At 43.3% G+C, this 20594-nt stretch overlaps 1 protein-coding gene across 2 annotated transcripts in view; it reads left to right on the forward strand.

Annotated features, from left to right (window-relative positions):
• Positions 1 to 20594, forward strand: part of OPN5 (opsin 5) — a 533338-nt gene that overhangs the window by 253851 nt on the left and 258893 nt on the right. For both annotated transcript variants that reach the window (XM_069605842.1, XM_069605841.1), the window contains exon 2: positions 2464 to 2616. In XM_069605842.1, the coding sequence (XP_069461943.1) occupies positions 2487 to 2616 (130 nt within the window). In that variant the 5' untranslated portion in view covers positions 2464 to 2486. The remainder of the gene's footprint in view (positions 1 to 2463; positions 2617 to 20594) is intronic.

A 20594-nucleotide genomic window follows, 5' to 3' on the forward strand; every position in this document is an offset into this window, starting at 1 on the left:
TAAAAGATAATTACATCTCCATCAAAATCACTTGCAGCAACAAGCCTGCCCTCCAAAATAATAAGCAAGTGTTAAAAATGTCTTGACAATGTCTTCTTTTTTTAAAGCAGAGGATAAAATGACAGAAAACGCCAACATAAATGTGTGAGAAGAGCAACATTTTAGTGCTACGAGAGCGAACTGAATAGATGGTGCTTTTTGACGAATCCATAGTGGCCTAAGACACTGCAGCCTCTCTACAGGATAAAATGGGCAGAAGGAAAGGTGCACTTAATCTTCAATTTCATCCAAACAGAGCAGGCAAACAGTTGATGTACTACCCTTACTCGATTTGGCAGTAAATTAGGCCAGTGGGAGAATACCCAACCAGAACTTTGCATACCCAAATTTAAGATTGGGTGTCAGCTGATAATGTAAGTATGCTTCCACCCACCACTCTTTTTTTAGCTGCAGATATAGCACTGATTTTTTCCCTAGCAAGCAGCTGTCGATCAACTTACTCCAAGCCCACTCTGTAAAACATTTCTTGACATAGCCTTTGTATCCGGTCTGAATGTTTTATTGTGTTCCCATAGGTCTGCAAGCCCAATACGGGTTAGCATATTTCTAACATGTCTTTACCATGGAAGATGCATTCCACCTAGTGTGAGAAATGCCTCATGTAAACCATCCCAATATAACATGAGGGCTTCAGTATTCCTAATACGTAGCCAGTATAAGATAGGCTGAAGCATAATAACATAAATACTATTATACTAAACTAACACGCCACCGGGGTAAATGGGGCACTCGATGGAAGGTTGAGAGAAATCTATTCTCTGCAGTCTGGATGGAGTTGCAATCACTATAATTTGTCTCCATATAATACTGCAGGTATTGTTTGGGCATGATAGATCTTAAGGGAATTGTGAGTGCCTCTCCATCAAGGCGTAGATGATTCAATTAGCTTTTTTCAACCTGACTAAACCATTTCAATTCATTTGAAAAGATCAGCCCCAAATAACTAAAAGACTCCACTGACTCCAACAACCGAGAGTTCAGATGGAAGCTCATCCCTGGCCTTACGTCGAACCGGAGGTACCCATAGGAGGTGCCTCTACACAGATTCAAAGGTGGTTTGGAGATCCACAAACGCCAGCTACAAGCTTTGGTAACTTAAGGTTTGCCTTATCATAGATGCCCAGAAAAAAAGTAATGTCACAGTAAGGAAGGGCTAGTCTAGACTGGCTGCCCCAAAATAGCAGTCTAGCAAAGTGAGAACACATGCAATGCTTGCCTTACTAAAGATGCCCACAAGCAAAGTTGTGCCACAGTAAGAAGGGCTAGACTGGCTGCCCCAAAGTGCCAGTTTAGCCAAGTGATAACACATACCATGCTTACTTTAAAAGATGCCCAGAATAAAATGTCACATCATCTGCGGCCTGCCCAAGCGCCTCTAGCTCACGCACACACTGACACACACGATCACACAAAGCCACCATTCATACCCATTAACCCAGTGACACAGCATAATATTCACAAACTTCATTCCACCCAGAATATACAAACAATGCATCATCATTAATTCACAGTCTTAGACACATCACTCAACACACAAATGCTTGAAAACACACCCATGCACCTCCATTCACACACAACATGCATACATATGTGCAATAACACATTTTACAAATACATTTTAACATTTTATTTTTAAAGTACCTCTCCTGTGCAGTGCCGGCTCTCCGTCTTCTTGGCCTGCTCACCACGAGTGTATGACTCATCGATTCAGCTCTCTGCGTGCTTCAGACAGGAATCAGGAAGCTAACTGAGCTTCCTGGTTCCTGTATGTCGCAGTCGCACACCACAAGCCACAGTGTGCCCCGCACCACCCAGTCCTGCACCATGGCAGTGGCTGCTGACGTTCAGTCTGCCAGCCATAGTGACTGTAAGGGACTGAGCCACGTATGCCTGATTCATGCCAGCATCACGCCGCAGCCGCTTCTCATGTATAATGGGACAGTGCGATGTGAGCCTGACTGGCCGCCAGGCTTGCATTGTGCACTGTCGCATTACACGAGTGACGCGGCCGCATGTGGCGCACCGGGCACCAGGGTGAAGCAGAGGGGTCAACTGGCCCCTTTGCTCCCTTTCCTGGCTCCACCACTCCTTTAAGCTCTGGAACGTCCTGTTGACTGCAATCCAAATTGATCCCAAACCCATTTGATGCTTTGAAGGAAATTGGAGACCTGGATTTTCCTCTGTTACAGCATATTCTTCATTGCTATGCTAGCGAATTTCAGTATTTTCTTTTTTTGAACCATTTTGACAATTGTATTAAAACCGGTTTCTATAGCGGGCCTCAAAATAAAAATTTGATTATGCCTAGTCATGCCACTCTCTTAGGAATATAGTCGTTGTTTACATATATGTATAAAGAGTGAGGCATTGTGGTTGAACTTATCATAATATTTTTATTCTCAGGAATATTTCTCTATTTGAGAAGAATGGCATTGAACAACAGTGCTTTACCCTTCAATGGATATATTCCTCATTACCGGCGGGATGCTGATCCCTTTGAATCAAAGCTCAGCAAGGAAGCCGATATTGCAGGCGGAATTTATTTGACAATAATTGGTAAGGCTTTCATTGTTGAAATGTTTCATTATGGTGTGATGTTCGTCACTATGATAAATTGCAGATGTTTTAGGTAACATTGTTACGGTATGCTCTGATGATACAGTCCATGAACCTGTGTATCAGGTGGCATTAACACATAGATAGTAGTTAACGTTTTGCATGTGTGTGCACTGTTGGTGCAATATTTATTTAAGTGTGTATTAGACAGTTTTCTGAAGCACATGGCTGCTTCAGTGCGCTTGTAAGTGCAGCAATTTTGCATTGATGGTAACATGTTTGTTTCCATGTGGTTGTGGTACGATTTTTGAGCTATGCAGCTTCCTTTTATCATGTAGGAATTTCCTTGTAAAAGACATGGCCACCGGCCATTAGCCAGGATATCCTGCATGTGAGGTCTTTGATGAAGCATATGGTTAGCAGGGCCACAGGAAATGACCCTCAAGAGAAGGCCAATCACATCCTGCTATCAGCTACGTAATCGCTTCGACAGAAAGCGTTTTAAGTCCTTGCGGAATCTTTGGTGACTTTGTGATCACCTACATTTGAAATCCATAAAGTGTTTGTAGCAGGGTCCCAGTTCGACGAGTATCTTTCCTCGGCCATGGCCAATTACTTGAGATGCCCATCATGGATTGCTCTGAGTTCAGGTTTTCGGTGGGGACCTTGTGGACCACCCACACTTGAGGCTTTTCTGTTTTAATGACATGGGACAATTTAAACATGCACGCTTCGGATTGAGGGAGGAATGATTCAGCCTCCTAAAGTACTGTTCCTCTTAGTCTAGCCGATTCTCATGACTATTTTAGGAGGATCTATTTATCCACCATGTAGCAGGAAGATGAAGGTAAAGTCTGACTGCATTATGGTCTGGGCGCATGACAGCGAGGCGCTCTGTGCTGGTGGCCATCTATCCTGGAAATTTATTATTGAGTGGACCTGCAACGTAATTCACAGAAATGGAGAGTCATATGGGCCACAGTATGCTTTAGAAGTTGTTTGATCTCAATAAACAATCTTGCTCAGGAGCAGGAAATGTGATATTTGGGCAGTACTTAGCTCAGTGCAGTGTTTTTGGGATACTCTTGCTTTTTTTCCAAAAGTGAGGCATTACAAGTTCATTTTAGTGAGGAACAACTCCACCAAATTCAAGGGAGACATTTACTATTGAGAAGATGTCTGCAGATAAGGTAAACATTAATTATTAGTTCCATTGAGCTGTGCAAGTTTCCACCTGCTGCTTACATGCCTTGATTTCCAGAGAACCTGGGAGTAGTGGTGAGTAAGGGTTACAGACACGAAGGAGGTCAAGGAGAAATAGTTAAGTATGATGATGATTCTGGAGCAGAGTGTATATTTTCAAAGATGTTATTAATGTTTTAATGTTATTAATAATTGGATATCCCTGCAATATTAGTCAGAAATCAAATTGAAGTGAGTACGGAACTCAGAGGTTGTTGATTCCCATACAAGTAGCATTAAGGATTTTCTAACTCAGGATTCTTTAAATGAAGCGTCAACACACCAGAGTCATCTTGCTGGGGACTCCTACAGAGAATTCTGCCCTCTTCTGACTTGGATTTTCTCCAGATGCATTCTAATTATCTGTTTTCTTCCTGGGTGTTATTGACCATGTGAAGGTAAAATTCACAGAACTGTGTTAGACATGGACTCCCGAGTGAAGCCCCTATTATCACAACCACTATGAGTAGTGGGTTTACAACTCCAATTAAGCCATTGACTCTTAAAAGGACCATCCTCTGCAGTATATGTGAAAGCGATAATCGAAATGCCTGTCTGTATAATTGGAGAATATATGGCTTTTATATAGGGCAACAAAAATGTTTTTTTCTGTTCATTTTTTCAGCTTAGGAGGGAGGGGGCTATTCTAATGTGAGATGGTATTTCATCCAGTATCTGGGTGCAGTCTTGCAAATGTGTATTTCTTGTTTTTGTTTTGTGCGGTTTTTGATTTCTGATCTTGCTATTTCTGTGACTTTGTGTACTGCATTGGCCTCCTCATGGTGAGTTTGTCGGTGAGGTGGTGGGAGTGTTGTTTGCCATTTACTTACATGTGATACAGACAGAAGCTGAAGACTTTGAGGAGAATTCAGAGTTACTACTTTAGGGTGGGGGTATTCTGGGTACATTTCATAATTCATTTCATGAATTTGGATTCAGCTTCCTTGATGCTCCTACGGGTCATTAGGTTTTTTGGACAGCAGCCAGGAGACAATTTTGGGCAACATTTCTGAAATCCAGTTCAGACAGGAAGAGCTAACATTTTTGATGAGTACAAATTTGGCACGGGTACTGTAGCTCAGTGGCAACGCGCTCGTCTTGGAAGCAAGATCACGCAGAACAACACAGGTTCGAATCCCGGGTCCATGCTTAGAAACCTCTTTGGTATTAGGTGTGTTATAAAAATACAATTATAGAATTGATACACTGCTGTCTTTGTTTTCTTGTGATGTGTGTCTTAAATGAGAAGTCAGTCAATGATAAATCCAATTGATGTGTTTGGGATCACCTAAGGAGCTAATTGAATAAAACAACTGGGAAGATGTGTTTCTCATGGTAGTAGTTTTAAGGGCAGCAGGAATTGTGTGTGGTGGACCTATTGAGGATTCTGAGTGATGGGATAATGGTGGTTTGCTTGGAAAGTTTGATGTTGTTTTGATCTTATCTATTTTGTCCATGAATTACAGATTATTGAGTAGCATTTGCCAGTGAAATGAAGTATAAGTGGTTCTTGTAATGGATTAATATGCTTTTTGATGGTTTTGAGGAGGGATCTGGTTGTGCCCGATGCTTCCCTTATCGTTATTGTGCAGTATGTGGCTTTGGCAATGAACACTCAATTACTGTGAGAACTAAAACATATTTCGAGTGCAATTAGTTTCTATTATCATTGACCTTTTAGGAAAACATTCCCTTGTCTGCAGATAGCACATTTTCAGCATCTGAATGTGTGTGCGTACAAAGGTGTTGAGGTTGGGTGTGATGATGTGTAATCTTTATGGAGCAAGAGTGTTAAATATACTGGTCATATGGAAGCTGAGTGACTCTGGCAGAGGGCAGACATACGTAGTGGGGTCTGAGGTGGATGCTAGGGAGATAAGGTCTTGGTTGATTGGTTTGTGACGACCTTGATGGTCAGACAATGTGTGATGGATGAAGATGGGCATGGTAGAGAGGTCAGTCAAGGGGACATGCAGGTAGGCAATTCTGATCAAAATGTAGTTTATTTTGATATGACCCAATTAATCCATAAAAGAATCATCAAGCATGGCATACATTTAATAACAATTCTATGCATAGCATACTCAACAACATTTACATATAAAGTGTTTTTTCTGCTATTACAAAATGTGCTCTTTATTTTTCTGGCATAATCAAATAGTGAACATGCATTTGCTCAATTTGCACCACTAGATTATGAGCTACAGTCAGATTAAATGGAGACTTTCCTATACATACAATTCTTTTCAGATGTGTGTGCATTGGGGACTTGGCATACACACAGCCCGGTTATAGGTTATAGTATCGACTCAAAAGGGTCGAATGACAAAAGGGTCGAGTCAATTGGACCGAAAAAAAGGAACAAAATGTATTTATTTCTTTTTAAGCTAAACTAGAGCAAAAAAAAGATACATTTAAACATTTTTTTCGATCATTTTGTTTTCGGTCGAATGCACTCTCACCTTTGGCATTCGATCCTTTTGTTTTCGAAACTTTAACTGGACACCACACAGCCCCATATGCACAGACATCCTTAATATGAGACATTTCTTCATCTCTCAGCCCCACCAACTCTAAGCTTTTGTGAGACTACTGTGTCATAGTCATTTTAACTTCACATCCAAATCATGAGGCTGTTGAAAGAGTTTATATGGATTATGGTTACAAATAGTGCACTGTCAGAATTAGTGTTATGAAACATAAAATGTAGGGGAAGTGCAGTGTGCTTTAGGAAGATAGTCAAGCACACAAACATTTTATCACTAACATATTTGTCAAATATAAATATCTATGGTAATTCCTCTGTTCACAAAATGCACTTTGATTTAATGTAAAGAAACTAGGAACCTTCATAGGTGCTATTTGTGCACTATCCCTTAGGGTTATTTCAAAAGTGAACACAGATGTACAACTCTTCATTTTTGAGAGATAAAATGTCTGTCAGTAAATCATTTATATGGGTATTCTATGTTTTGATAAGCACATTCAGTAAGACAGTAATATTCTTATTATGACTACATTATATACTAGACGTGATTAACAGTCATGAACATTGTAACATTTTAAAAACAGCTAGTTTAAAATGTTAGTACAAATTAGTAATTCCCTTTTTAGAGCTCCCTTTCCCTATAATAAACACTGCTTAGTCTCTAAAAATGTCCTTCCATCTTGGATGAAAGAATTATCTGTTTATTCTGTGGGCACTAAGGAAATGTTTGGTATCGAATGCTGTCCATTCATCTGTGCGTTTGTTAAAGTATACACAAACACTAACAACAACAAATAAAAAAATAACAAACATAGTTGGAGACCAAGCAGCCTGGTCCTCCTGTCTTTAAACAGATCTGTGAGAACCCCTAAACCTTGCAAAGCCTATTAATATCCAACTCACCTTTGGACAGTTCTCCCCCAGTGTGATGGGGACATTCCTGCATGGCACACACAATCAATATGTAAGTCTCTGAATACCAGGTCAGGCTCGGCCATGGGGATACCTCGGTCGCTGCTGTTCTCCTTCTACTTTTCAACGTAAAAGCGGTACCCCATCTCCTTCAAGATATCTTTGTTTTTCATCTCATCAACATTGGTCCGGGTTGTTCTAGCAATTGCAAACATGACAACATGGAATTTGTCCACAGAGAGAGGGAAGTTCCCTTAGCCAATGCTCTGGTACACACATCTCCTTGATTTCCATTCAGCCCTTCTTGGAGTTGTGTCTCTCTTAGAGCTCTCAGCTCCCTTGGAACACTCTGCTGTATGATACTCTGCTCCTCTGGCCTTGTCACCTCTCAGGGCCTTTCCACTCTGTCATAAACTGCATAAATATATCTGTGGTCTGAACAGCTCTCAATCCAAGGCAAGGGAACCTGTATATGCCTGAAACCTATTAAGTGAATTTGATATGATTAGTAAAACACATTAAGAGATGTATAGTCATATATGTACATTCTGCGCTACTGACCTTCACAGCCTTTTCATTTTAAGCACAAATGAAGATATACAGACTGTTAATGGACCCTTTCAAACTGCATGATAACCAAAATGTGTTCACTACAAGTGACATGAGAGGGTTCTGATTTACAGCAAGACAAGAGATGTGCATTTAAAATACATCCTTTCTATATGAATAGCAGAGATAGAGAAATTATGAAAAGAGTTCATTACTATATTGAAATGTTTATAAATCAGTTTGTTAAAGCAGTGTTTCGTGCAGGTTTACCTTCTCGCAAATAGAATAGCTTTGTGAATTGTAACATGTTCATTTTAATTGTAATTTTAACAGGTTCATATTTCTCAAAAATTGAGAAATCCACAATATTCAAATGGAACATTATGCACAGTAAAAATGCTTAGTCATGCACTGTCTGTCATAAGAAACATTATAACCAGGGTTGCTCAGATGGTTGAGTGCTTGCTGCTGTGATCTGCAGGTGGCAGGTTTGAATCCCGGCAAAGCCAACTTAACCTTTCATCCTCCTGAGGATAATACATGAGTACCACCTTCGATTGGGTGATATTGTATGTATGCATGTTCTATGTAAAGCGCTTAGGTGTAAGCGGTAAATAAATAATACATTTCTATCATTATTAATAGGCTGCATTTATAAATCGGAACTTCCATGTTAGTTAATGAGACGTGAAACCAAATTGCCAAACATTGAGATAAGTTGAAGCAGCTGGAAATTATTTTTTCAATGGGCAATGCAGTTGCTGCTCTGTTCACTTTATCAAGTACAGTCGATAAGAGACTGCAACAAGCAGCAATGGTCTTGGATTTCCAAGTTGGAAGACTGTCATTGCTAGTTTTCTGGGGAAGGTGCTAAATGAAATGTTTACAGCTGACAGTAAGTGATATTGGGTTAAACAAGCATAGCTGATTGAATGAAAGACACCCATTTGTTAGGATTGGATTGGCTAACAAGGAAACAGTGATGGACCACATGAACCTAAACGGAAGACCCGACTCCTTTATAAACCAGCTGTACAAGATAGCAAGGCACTACATCACAGAAGTAGCCGGAGGCAATATCATCTACATCTGGATGGGGCAGAGTTTGGAAACTAAAAGCAAACAGCCCATGGGGCTAAATGTTTTACACATTCAAATGTAAAGACTGTTTCATTATATCGGGTGATGAAATGTGTCATTTGTTACCTATTTGTGTAACATATATTTTTCTTTTCCATGGTTATATCATGAAGATACAACATGATGTATTTATGGCACAGAAGCATTTCAACTTTCCCTTTGCTGGTGACACACTGATAGTACTGAGTGCATTACAATAGCATTACATTAGCCAGGATAAGTGATTCATGAAGGCTGTGTGGGGAAATTTATAATGCTTTACTTGCCATTTGTTATCCAGTGCTCTAAACTGCTTTTAGTTAACTCCCCATAGAGGCAATGGGCTTTTGAAAGAGTTTCAAACCCTTACCATCTAATGGGTTGTTGAGGAGTTAGTTTGTATAACCTCACCTGTCCCCTTGCTTGCCAATCCAGAGCGCTACAATTGGGAGTCTGAAATGATGTTTACTGTGCCCAAATGAGTACATGCACATTGCTGAATGGTTATGGGTAACACTTTAGATGTGAATAGAAGAGTAGGTTGCTGGATATCTACTCAACTATTTTATTGCTAATATTGGGAAATTGTATATTGAGTGACTATGCTAATTTGTATGCTCATAATTCATTTCTCAAAGAGAATAAATATAACCAAATGTTAAGGAAGGGAGTTAGAATTGTCTTGATATGTGTTTATATATGAAAAGTAAAGACACCATACAAGTGCAAATACTTATTTATTTAGAGATAAAACTGTGTAGCAAATGTATTGATAAAATAGATTGCTTATTTTAAACGATAAGCTTTGGTTCCTAGATATTCTAGAGGAAGACCCATGACAATATTGCTGTTCAATATTAAGCCTGCTGGGTGCTCGGGGGTAGTAGTTAGACTTGGGCCAGGTTCAGAGATCTAACTCTGCCCAGAGCCGTGTGTCAGGTACAGTACTATTCATTGCCACACAACCTGTCACAGCCAGAGGTGGGCATTTAGACTGCCTTTGTGGTGGAGGGTAGGCTATGGCGTGTATGGTATGATACAAATGATGATATTTGGTGCCCAATCATTCAAATATGAATTCTAGGTCCTGGGTAGCAATGACAGTTTGCACTCATTACCTTTAATAGCAACTCTAGTTAGACATGGTAGCTAGCACCCTCTACATTTAAGAATCTAGGTCGCTGTTGAAGTTGGTACCCTTACAATTTTAATGGGACCTGAATAGCACTGGCTGTTAAAGATTTTAAAGATGCGGCACACTACAGACCAGGACTCTTTCTACCGGCCAGGGATGCAGCTCACAATTAAACCGCTTTTAAGTTTACTACATTCAGATTCAGTTTTTGAGAAGGCAGTTAACCCATCTCACACCCCCCTTAACGTACACCCCGTGTCGCAATGGACCATGAACCAGGCCGGTATGTAATAATGAAATATTTATTTATTTTTAAATATGAATAATTCAATATAGGGCAGCAATCACCAGTGTGGTGATAATGACACAATACAATGATAGGATACACTTGGTTTAACCTTCTAACATAAGATACACAATGCACAAATGAATGACAGCAATATTACTTTTTTGGTAGTATTTTCAAATAGCACCACAGTTAGGCATTCCCCCTGCAACACCCTCTCAAACCCCTGTTAACCAAATTTTGTGTGGGTGGAGTGGAGTAGCAAGGAGCCAGGTATACTATCCAAAAATTGGAATGAAAATGCGATCTACCACCCCTCAATGGGAGGCCAAAATCGGATTAAGCTTGTTGAAAAATGAGCAAAATGGCACTCAGAATTACAAAATGGTTATTTTACATGTGCGGTTGAACGGATGAGGCAAGATTGTGTGTGGCTGTACTAACGAGGCAAGAAAACGTACAAGCTACAAGGCAATGTACTATAAACAGGCATGCAGGTTAGAAAAGCAACTTTGGAAGGAAAAAAAAGTACAGCAAGAATCACACGTGGCAAAATTGAAATTGCTTCATTTCACAGGTTTAAAATAGCAAAATGGCTTGGAAAATTAGCTAAACAGACATAATCAGAAATTGGGTTTAATGTTAAGATACAAAGACACATAACAGGTATGATATGAAAGTGAAAGGTTGGCTCTTGATGGGGACAGGATGGGATTCTTAATGGAAGGGAAAACTCGGATTTTATAATAAAAGCAGTTACACAGGCATAATCGGTTTTAAAAGGAAAATGACAGGTTCTACTGAAACTCTTTTTTAGTGGCTAGATTATTAAAGAAAAACACTGCCCGCGAAAAGGTTAATTTGCAATGTTAACCCATTCACGCCGTGTGCCTCTTTATATGGGAATTAATTAATTCATTTCAAATAGTACTAAGGACCTAAACAACGGACTGAAATGATTTGCAGAGAATGGCGCTAACACATGGAGATTAACACAGATTTTCCTAAGGACAGGATACACAGAGGATTCTGACTATTTTAAGAAGTTACCAGGATACTTATAGGATTTCTTATAGGGTTTCTTCCGGGTTGGACAAATTGCAAGGTAAAAAAGCAATGGAAGCAGCTTTTTGGTTACTGGGGGAGGGTGATACTTACAAAGAGCACTTGTATGGGGTAGTTTGGACAGCCTGCCGGGTCTTTGGACAGCAGGCCAGGGGTCTGGTCACTGAGCAGCGGTGGCTCTCCTCTAGGGACTCAGTGGGGAACTGGGGTCTGGTCTCAGTGGACAGCGGGGTGCATCAGCTGAGCAAAGCAGGTAGCTGGGCAAAGCAGGTCTGGTCACTGGATAATCCCAAAAGGGTTCAGCAGTCTTTCCCCCTTTCTCCCTGGATTATTGGGATTTTTGTAGGGTTTTACTTCTGGATAGTGGTTCTGCCTGGATAGGAGGTACTGCATGGATCAGCATCCCCTACCCCTGGCCAGGCACTGGAATCTGGAATCTTGCAGAGTCAATGTGGAGTGCCTGGATCTCTGGATTTTGCGGGTCGGATTTTGAATGCTGGAATTTTTTTTTTAATGTCCTCAATTTTAAATGCCTCCTCCATATATAGGCCAGATGACATTAGAGGATTTTTACTATGTGGGCAGAACTCAGCTGGACATACCTCTAAGATGGATAGGTCAGCCTGAGGATGTCGCCGCCTCCCTGTAAGCAGATTGGACTGGTGGAAGTTACTCCGTTTTAGTGTGGGTGTTTTTATCAGGTGCTTTGTTATACCATAGTTACTTTTGCCAAAACCAGTTATGAAACAAAACCCTCATATTTATAAACGTCACCCTTATAAAAATGAGATAGGCAAATACCATATTTCACATGGAGCATACTACTCCAAACCCCAAGTTTGTAGATGCTATTTAGTCTTTCTGGCAATCTTTCATAATTTCTAGGAAGATCCACATCGTCTTATTTTCATGGTGCAATAATTACCTTCAAACTGTCAAAATTTTACATTATTGCTTCTTTAGATTACTGACATAAATGTCTTTATATGAAAAGTCTTTTCAATTATATGGCCGGCTTTTCTCCCAAAAGTGGGCAGTCCTTTCAATCGCCGTGCCAAATGTCATGCTCTGGTCAGCTTTGCCCAGAGGTTGCTATGACTCCCTTTGATCTTTGGAAGTTGAAGCTGAGGAGAGGTGTCAGAGGAATTCACACTTCAGTGACAGGGCTGTCCATTGTCCCCGACTGCAGCAATGCCGCTCCATCTGACGAAGTCGCCACTTCCCACACCTCTGGGCCTTTCATGTGGAAAAGGAACTTCCTTTCCCATGGGGCTGGCACATTAGAAGTGCCTGCCTTTGCAAAGACTGGTTGACAGCAATTCCTGGGTCTAGCCGTGATGTTGAAGTTCTTTTTGTGGGAAAAAATAAACTGCACAGAGTACAATGTACTTAATTAATTTTGGCAGATTTTCTTCCCAACTTAAATAGTTTTGTTTCTGGGCATGTTACAGTATTATGTCCATTTGGCTTGTACAATATCAACTCACCACTTTGCAGAGCAGTTCAACATGGGTTCATTTTACTTTCCCATGTCATTTACAAATGCGATTTTCCTTGCATCTTTATTCTGAACATTTCCATAGCTCCGGTCAATTTCTAATACACAGGAATCTGTTCAAAACAAGGGTTCTTTGAAACTGACATAAGCAAAGGGAGAGAGGGGGAGCTTCTTGTGAAGAGTTTTGCCTATGTTACTTTGTTGCAAGAGTAAACGCTTGCTGTGCGGCCTGAAACACATTTCTCTGCTCTTTCACAGTTTTTACTTGACACACAATGGGCCTCATTACGACTTTGGAGGTAACCACGCTGCTATTTGCGGCATGGCTGCCTCCAAAATCGTTCCGACTCCGGCCTGGTGAATGGAGTAATTACCAGTCCATTCCGAGGTCGGAGGGACCAGTAATTCCCCATTCACCATGGCCATTCCCCATTCCCATTTGAGCCCCCATAGGGCTCAATGGGAAGGTGGAAGGCTGCAATAATGGTACCGTAAATTATGGCACCGTTATTGACCCCAGTGTCCCTTTGCGTGTCCCGTCCTTAATGCCTGCTAAAAGCAGGCGTTAAGGAAGGACCCGCAAAGGCAAATCGTACTAGGGCGCAAAGGGATTACCGGCACTGGTGTCATTACCGGTGCCCGGTATCCCTTTGCGCCCTACTTGTAATGACCCCCAATGCCTTTAAAGGAGGAATGACTCTCCTTTGATGGTGTTCCTCCTGAAGATAGCTGGTCATGGATGTGTTTTACTGGAACCAAACTGTGTTATGTTGAAAAGATGGAAATTGCACCAGTGCAAAATCATTTTAAACACAGAACATTTTCTCTTTCAGTTGGAAGTCTTGAGCTGGCAGCATAGCAGTGCTGAGCCCGGCTGCTTTTGAATTCTTCTTTTTGGTGCACATGAAGAAAATAGTGCAGCCATTCTCTAAGTGTTCTATGTTTCATCTCGCCCCATATGCGCTCAGCATAGCCAGCGCAGCCATTATTTTTGGTAACTGCAAAATATGCAGTTTTGATGCAATGGAATAAGTGCTCAGCAGAGCCAGCACAGCCATTCTTCTTGTAACTGCTGAACATGCAGTTTGGTGGTGTAGGGGAGTTCTGCTGGGCTGGTAAATGTACCCCACACAGTTGTTTTCCCAGTATCTAGAAAGATGTGTCTAGATTTTAAAATCTAGAAACTCTAGTAAAAAGAAAATGTTTTCCTTCCCAAATCTTTTTGGAAGGAGCTTTGTAAACACTGCATACTGCATGGGGTGAATTAAAATTCCTGAAAATGCTGTTAGACATGGTCCCTTCACATCTGAAGGATTAGAACAAGTGCACATATTCAGAATTCACCCAACAAAAAACATACTGATCCTTTTACTAAACAACAGTATGTAAGTGTAAGGAGACACTGTGAAACAGTCAGCACATGTGCTATGGAGATGGCAGCTCTAGGAGCAACACAAATATCATGTTATGCCTCAGCTAGTGAAAAGGGGGAATATCATTTGAGACCCTCAAAGCTCTCATGGGTTCATGCCCAACAAAGCAAGAGGAAATAGCCAGAGGTAATCCACTAAATGGAGTCACCTTGAGGCAGCATTTCCTCAGGGAGGAATTTGACTGACGGGACCAGCCTTGACCTATTCGCAAACCACCTAAGAGAGCAACTTAATAGAAACTACCAGATCCCAATTCAAGAAGGTATTTGGAACTACATCTCCCAAGATGCATCAGGTTTTAAGAACCAAAACCCAGAGTAGATTCCAGAGTATCTTTATGGGAGTCTGGAAAAGATATGCTTTTAGGGACGATTAGCATTACCAGAGAGAGCCCTTACTAATCAGGTGCAGAGGATCTAAGGGAAAAACATAACTTATGCCACACCCTCACACAGCAGCAGCTCTTGTAAAGAAGAAGAGTTTTCTCCCTCCCCGGTAGCTGCAGCATTTAAAGTGCAAAATACTTCCTTCCCCCTACTTAAAGGAAAAATCACTTTTACACAGGTGGGAACTTAATAGAGGTTTGCCTGATCATTGTTATATCCTTTTTATTTATTTTTTTCCAAACTTATTTTTATTGGTTTTTGTACATACAAGCTTACGGATAGAACATAGACAAAGCATATCTCAGAGCTTGCATATAGTCGTTAGAGGAAACCAAACAAAACCAAAAAAAAACAAAAAAAATGATAACACGAATGACAGTAGCAGCCTTTGGGAGAGGGGAAGGGGAGGGCCAGTGAGAGGTAAGGGGAGACTGAGTCTATCACAGTTACCTTGGTTCCGGAGTGTAGATCACCCTGGTGTGCTTGAGTGCGGTAATGATCCGGGTTGGGTTCTGTTGGAGACTAAGGCCTGGAATGTTGAGAGTTCTGTGCTATAGCTTTTGGCCTGGGCGGCGTTGACCCCCTACTTTGCGGTCTTTGGCTTGTCTTTTCAATCTTGGCTTCCCATCCAGCACAGGGTTGGGGGCGGTCTTGCTACTCCTGGGACTTGCTGTGTATAGTCCAGTAAAGGGGCCCATACCTGGTTGAACTTGGGCTTGTTACCAAATCTGATGGCTGTAATTTTTTCCACCGCAATTAGTTCCCAGCACCTGGAACACCATATCTGAGTGGCTGGGCCTTGGTTTTTTTTCTAAAGTCTGGTGATCGAGATCTTTGCGGCCGTCAGAAAGTGTGAACAGAGGTCCGCCATACGGCCTGATCGTGGGAATTGGCCTTCCCTCGTCGCTCCAAGTAGAGAAATTCCCGGGTCCCATGGGATCATAAAACCTGTTATCAGTTTGATTTGCTCCAGAATGTTTTTCCAGAATTGGACGGCTTTCGGGCAAGTCCAGAAAAGGTGGAACAGAGACCACAGGTCTGGGCATCCTCGTCAACATTGTGAAGAGATGGCCCGGTTACATTTGTTCAGGATCTCCGAAGTTCGGTACCATCTGAAGCACACTGCTTCTTTGTTTGTTATACACTTTGAGCTTTTGTGTGCCCGGGTCCAGATGTGGCTCCACTCCTCCAGTTCGATGACTCAAGTCTTTTTCCCACTTCAACATGTAGGGCTCTTTTTTGGTTAGATCCATTCTGTCCAGTAGCCTGTATAGAGTGTAAATGTTAACTCTCAGAGGGTTTGCAGTGAGTGTTCATTCTAGCACTGTTAGTTCTCTGCTGCCGAACCTCCTAGCAGACTCGCTCGATAGCCAATGTCTCAGCTGTGTGTACTAGAATCTCTCCGTCTATGGGACGTGGAATATGGTTTGCACGCCTCGAAGTTCAGTGGATTTCCGTTCTCGAAAAAGTCTGCCATGATCTTCAGTCTGCCGTCCCTCCATTTGTTGAAGTTGTTTGGCGAGACGCCCGGGGAGAAGTCCGGGTTGTTCCAAATAGGGGAGAGTGGTCCTGTCGTGCTTGTGCACTTCCATAGGCGTGTTGCCCTTTCCCAGCTCGTCACTGTGTTTCTTTTGGCTGGCAGTGGGCTTGGGTCTTGGGTGCTGCTGAGCTCTTTCGTGTCTTAGCACTTCAATCAGGGCCTTGCACCAGTCTTCCTCTAGTTTCAGCCATCGGGGACAGTTGGTGGTTAGCTTCCATGCGAAGGCTTGGGAGAGCTGAGCTGCGAGGCTGTACCTGGCCATGTCCGGGACCCCTAGGCTGCCCGTTGCTGAACCCCAGAGCATGATGCGCTTCAGAGGTCATGACTTCTTTCCTTCCCAGACGTATTTCGGGATATCTCCCTGCAGCTTTTGAAGGGCCTTCTTCCGAATGGTTACTGGGAGAGCAAGTCCGAAATATAGCAGCCTTGGAATTAATTTCATCTTCAGCACCGTAATCCGGCCAAACCATGAGATTTCTTGTTTCTGCCAGCGTGCCAGGTCGTTTTTCAACTCTTAAGCAGCGAGGGGAAGTTTGTATTGTATATTCTTTCTGTTTTGTTTGTTATCTGAACTTCCAGGTAGCAAATTTTTGACTTTGCCCAAAGGTTCCGGTATTTGGCTTCCAGCTCTGCCTTAAGCTTTTTCGGCACATTAATGCCCATTGCTGTGTGGATTTTCCAATGTTTACTGTGAACCCCCAAGGCTGCTCTGAACTCTTCTGATTCTTGTCAAAGGGCCTTCATGGACTCCTTTGTGTGAGTTATCGTTAGTAGCACGTCGTCAGCGTATAAGGCTGCTTTGTAAGATTCTCCCTTGACTGCAAGGCCGTGTATTGCTGGGTTGTGGCAGATCCTGCTGGCGAATGGCTCAATGGAGAGCGCAAATATGAGTGGGGACAGAGGGCATCCTTGTCTGGTGCCTCTGGTTATGTTGATTTTATCCGATTTGGCTCTGTTTAGACGCAGTCTCGTGGAAGGGTGTTGATAATTAGCTAGCGCCCACTTTACGAAATTCGGGCCAAAGCCGTAGTGGAGAAGGGTTTCTCTCATGTAGCCCCAATCCAACATATCGAACGCTTTGTTCACGTCCAGAGAGAGGACCGTCAGTTCCGAACACATCCTGTTTGCCGACTCGATTATGTCGATGGTTCTTCGGATGTTGTCCTGGGTACTTCGGCCCGTGATGAAGCGCGCCTGGTCTGCGTGAATAATGTCCGGGGGGATTGGGGCTAGTCTGTTCATCAGGATCTTAGCAAATATTTTGGCGTCATTATTTAGCAGTGCTATGGGTCCATAGGACGCTCATTGCACACAGTCTTTCCCTGGCTTCGGGATGAGGACCGTTAATGATTCCTCCATAGGTGGTCGAGCCCGTAGAGAGAAATGAATTGAATAGGCTTGCCAGCTGAGGTGTCAGGAGGTAGGCACATTTCTTGCAAAATTGTGATGTGAGCCCGTCTGGTCCTGGGGTCGTATTTCTCAGGGAACGGATCGTGTCTCCCACGTCTTCTGCTGTGATTGGGCGTTCTAGGCCTTCCAATAGTGGGTGCAGTGGTATTTTTGGGATGGAGGCCAGGAATTGCAAAAGGACCGGCTCAGTTGTTGGGGGCCCAGTCATGATCTTCTAGTGGTGCTGCATCATTAAGTCGAGCTTCTCTGCCTCTGTGTGGTGAAGGCTGCCGTCTCTACCAGCCAGACACTGGATATTGTTCCTCGTTTGCAGCTTATTCAATTTGTGCACCAGGAGGCTATTTACTTTATTACTATTAAGATAGTAGAATTGTTTAGTATAGGTTAGAGCTTTGGCCACCCGGTCCGCCAAATGCATCTCCAGCGCCGCTTTTGCTCTTTTGAGTTTCCGATTTATTGTTTTGGTAGGGTGCTTTTTGAAACTGCTCTCCATTTCCACCACCATCTTTTCCAGCCTGACTTGCTGCAGTTGGTTTTGCCGTCTGAACCTTGCCACAACATCCATCACCACCCCACGGATGACTGGTTTCATAGCATCCACTGCCATCAGGGATTCTTGGATCGTGTTCTCCTTGAAGTAGTTTTCCGAGCGATTCGTCTAGTTCGATAGTTCGATAGAAGCTGGTCTTGTATTTTCCATTGCCTTTTTGGGGGCTTCGGGAAGCCTTGCATATGGAGGCTCCTAATGACTGCGGCATGGTCTGAGATGGCTATATGCCCAATTTGGATGTCCTCCATGCAGGGGGCAAGTGCACTTGCGGCCAACAGCAGGTCGATCCTTGAGTATCCTTTGTGGACATGCGAGAAAAATGTGTAGTCCTTCTCTCCGCGTTTGAGTAGTCTCCACATGTCGATGGTTTCAGTTTCCCTTAGGAATTGGGCCATGGCTAGGGCTTTGATGAAGTCTTCCCTCGAAGGGGGGAGAGTTTTGTGGGAGCTTGGGTCTGGAGGGAGATTGAAGTTGCCCCCAATTAGTAGGTGGCCTTTGGAGAATGCTGCAATGACTGGTAGGAGGTTGCAGAGGAAGTGGCCTTGTTCCTTGTTTGGGCTATAGATTGCCATAATGGTGATGGGAAGTTCAACCTGGAAGCCTTTTAGTAGCAGATACCTGCCCTCCGGGACCCTTTTGATTGTGATCAGAGTTAGTGGTAAGTCGCGGCATAGCGGGATGGCCATGCCTCTTTTTTTCTGAATTGCTGAGTCGAAGTAGCATTTTGGGTAACGTAGGAAGCGTATCCACTTTTCGTCGGCCGCTACGAGGTGTGTTTCTTGAAGGCAGATGATGTCAGCTGCCAATTGGGCGAGTCTGTGCTCCACTGATTTTAGCTTTCTTGGGGCGTTCAGACCTTGCACATTCCAGGTCGTTATGGAGAGTATTTTATCCTGGGAGCCCATCTAGAGTGGATGTTTGATTTGTAGTCTTCCTTGGTGATAGTTTGGTCTCGCCTTGCGGGCTCCCCTTCAGTAGTCACCCTCCTCCTCTGGAACCCTCCCCTCCTCCCCGGGACATCTCTCCCTCCAATCCCCCCCACCCTATCCCCCTAACAAACAGGATTTTAGGACCAGCCTTCAACCAACAGGGCAGTCGGCCGGACCAACACGCTAACGTAGTTGGAGGCAACAGTGCCTCTTGTTCAGCCACTGAAACAGGAACGTTTTACGGCATTTGTTTCTTGAGGGGGGGCTGAGGAGGCTGCAAATTTTGTCAGATGCATTTGGCTTGTGGCTTGCCTCCTTCCAGGTGGATTTTTAGGAGCGATGGGAGCTAGGGGCCCCTTCAGGCCTTAGGATGAGAGGGGGGTGGTCTCCCCTCTTAGTGGATATTACTGTTCCTGTATTTGGCCAGTGGTCCACGTAATCTGCAAAGGCCTTGCACGCGGGTCCAGGATTTTAAGGGTTCCCGTTGTGTCCCCTCCATGTTGTGTGTGGGTTTCTCAGGATCATTTGTCTCGCCTTACGGATTCATGAAGCCTTCTGCCTCTTTGGCAGAAGGAATGTGCCGGGGCTTGCCTTCCCATATGAAGGAGAGAGTAGTGGGGAAGCTCCAACGATATGTGACCTACCTTTCACAGAGCCATTCAGTCACTGGTTTCAGGGCCTTCCTTTTCTCTAGGGTGGCTGCTGCCAGGTCTTGGTACAGGGATATTGCAGCGTCTTGGAAGTGTATGAAAGCCGAACTCCTGGCCTCGCGCACAATCACTTCTTTGATTTTGTAGAAGTGTACTCTTACCAGGAGGCCCGGGTGAAGCTGTGTTTTGCTTTGCTCTTGTCCTGTGCACTGTGTCGAGTGCAGGACGAGTGCATCTGGGAGTGTTAAGATGAAGCGGAACAGGTAATTGACCTAGGCCCCCAGTTCCTCATCCGGAACGGCTGTAGGGATTCCACTCAGGCGGATGTTGTTGCGCCTGGATCTATTTTTCACGTCTTCCAGCTTGTTCTTGGGGGTGTCGCACCTGGCCTTGAGCGCTGCTAGCCTGTCCACCCTCTCGCTGATTTTGAAGTTTTGTTCATAAAGAGTGATTTCTTTTTCCTCGGTTCTAGTTTCGATTTCCCCCACTCGCTTGTCTAGGGTTGAGATTTTGCTTTTTAATTCTTTGGTTCCCTTTTGATATTCCTTGGTGATAGCAGAAACGAGGTCCTGAAGATCCCCTTTTGTAATTGCCTGTGCCGACTGTTCGGGGCCGGTTTCTAATTGTGAGCCTGGACTTGCGTTTTCATTGCGCTCTCCTTTCTTTGATTTCTCTGCCATGGTTGTCGATAGTAGGGTGGCAATGTCCGCCTGTTTGGTCAGCTTGGGGTTTCTGGACAGTCTGTTGTGTGTGCCTCAGGGTCGCAGAGTGCGGGGCCCGAGCTGT

Source organism: Ambystoma mexicanum, chromosome 4p (genome assembly GCF_040938575.1).
Source record: "Ambystoma mexicanum isolate Mex_15411 chromosome 4p, UKY_AmexF1_1, whole genome shotgun sequence".
Lineage (NCBI taxonomy): Eukaryota > Metazoa > Chordata > Amphibia > Caudata > Ambystomatidae > Ambystoma > Ambystoma mexicanum.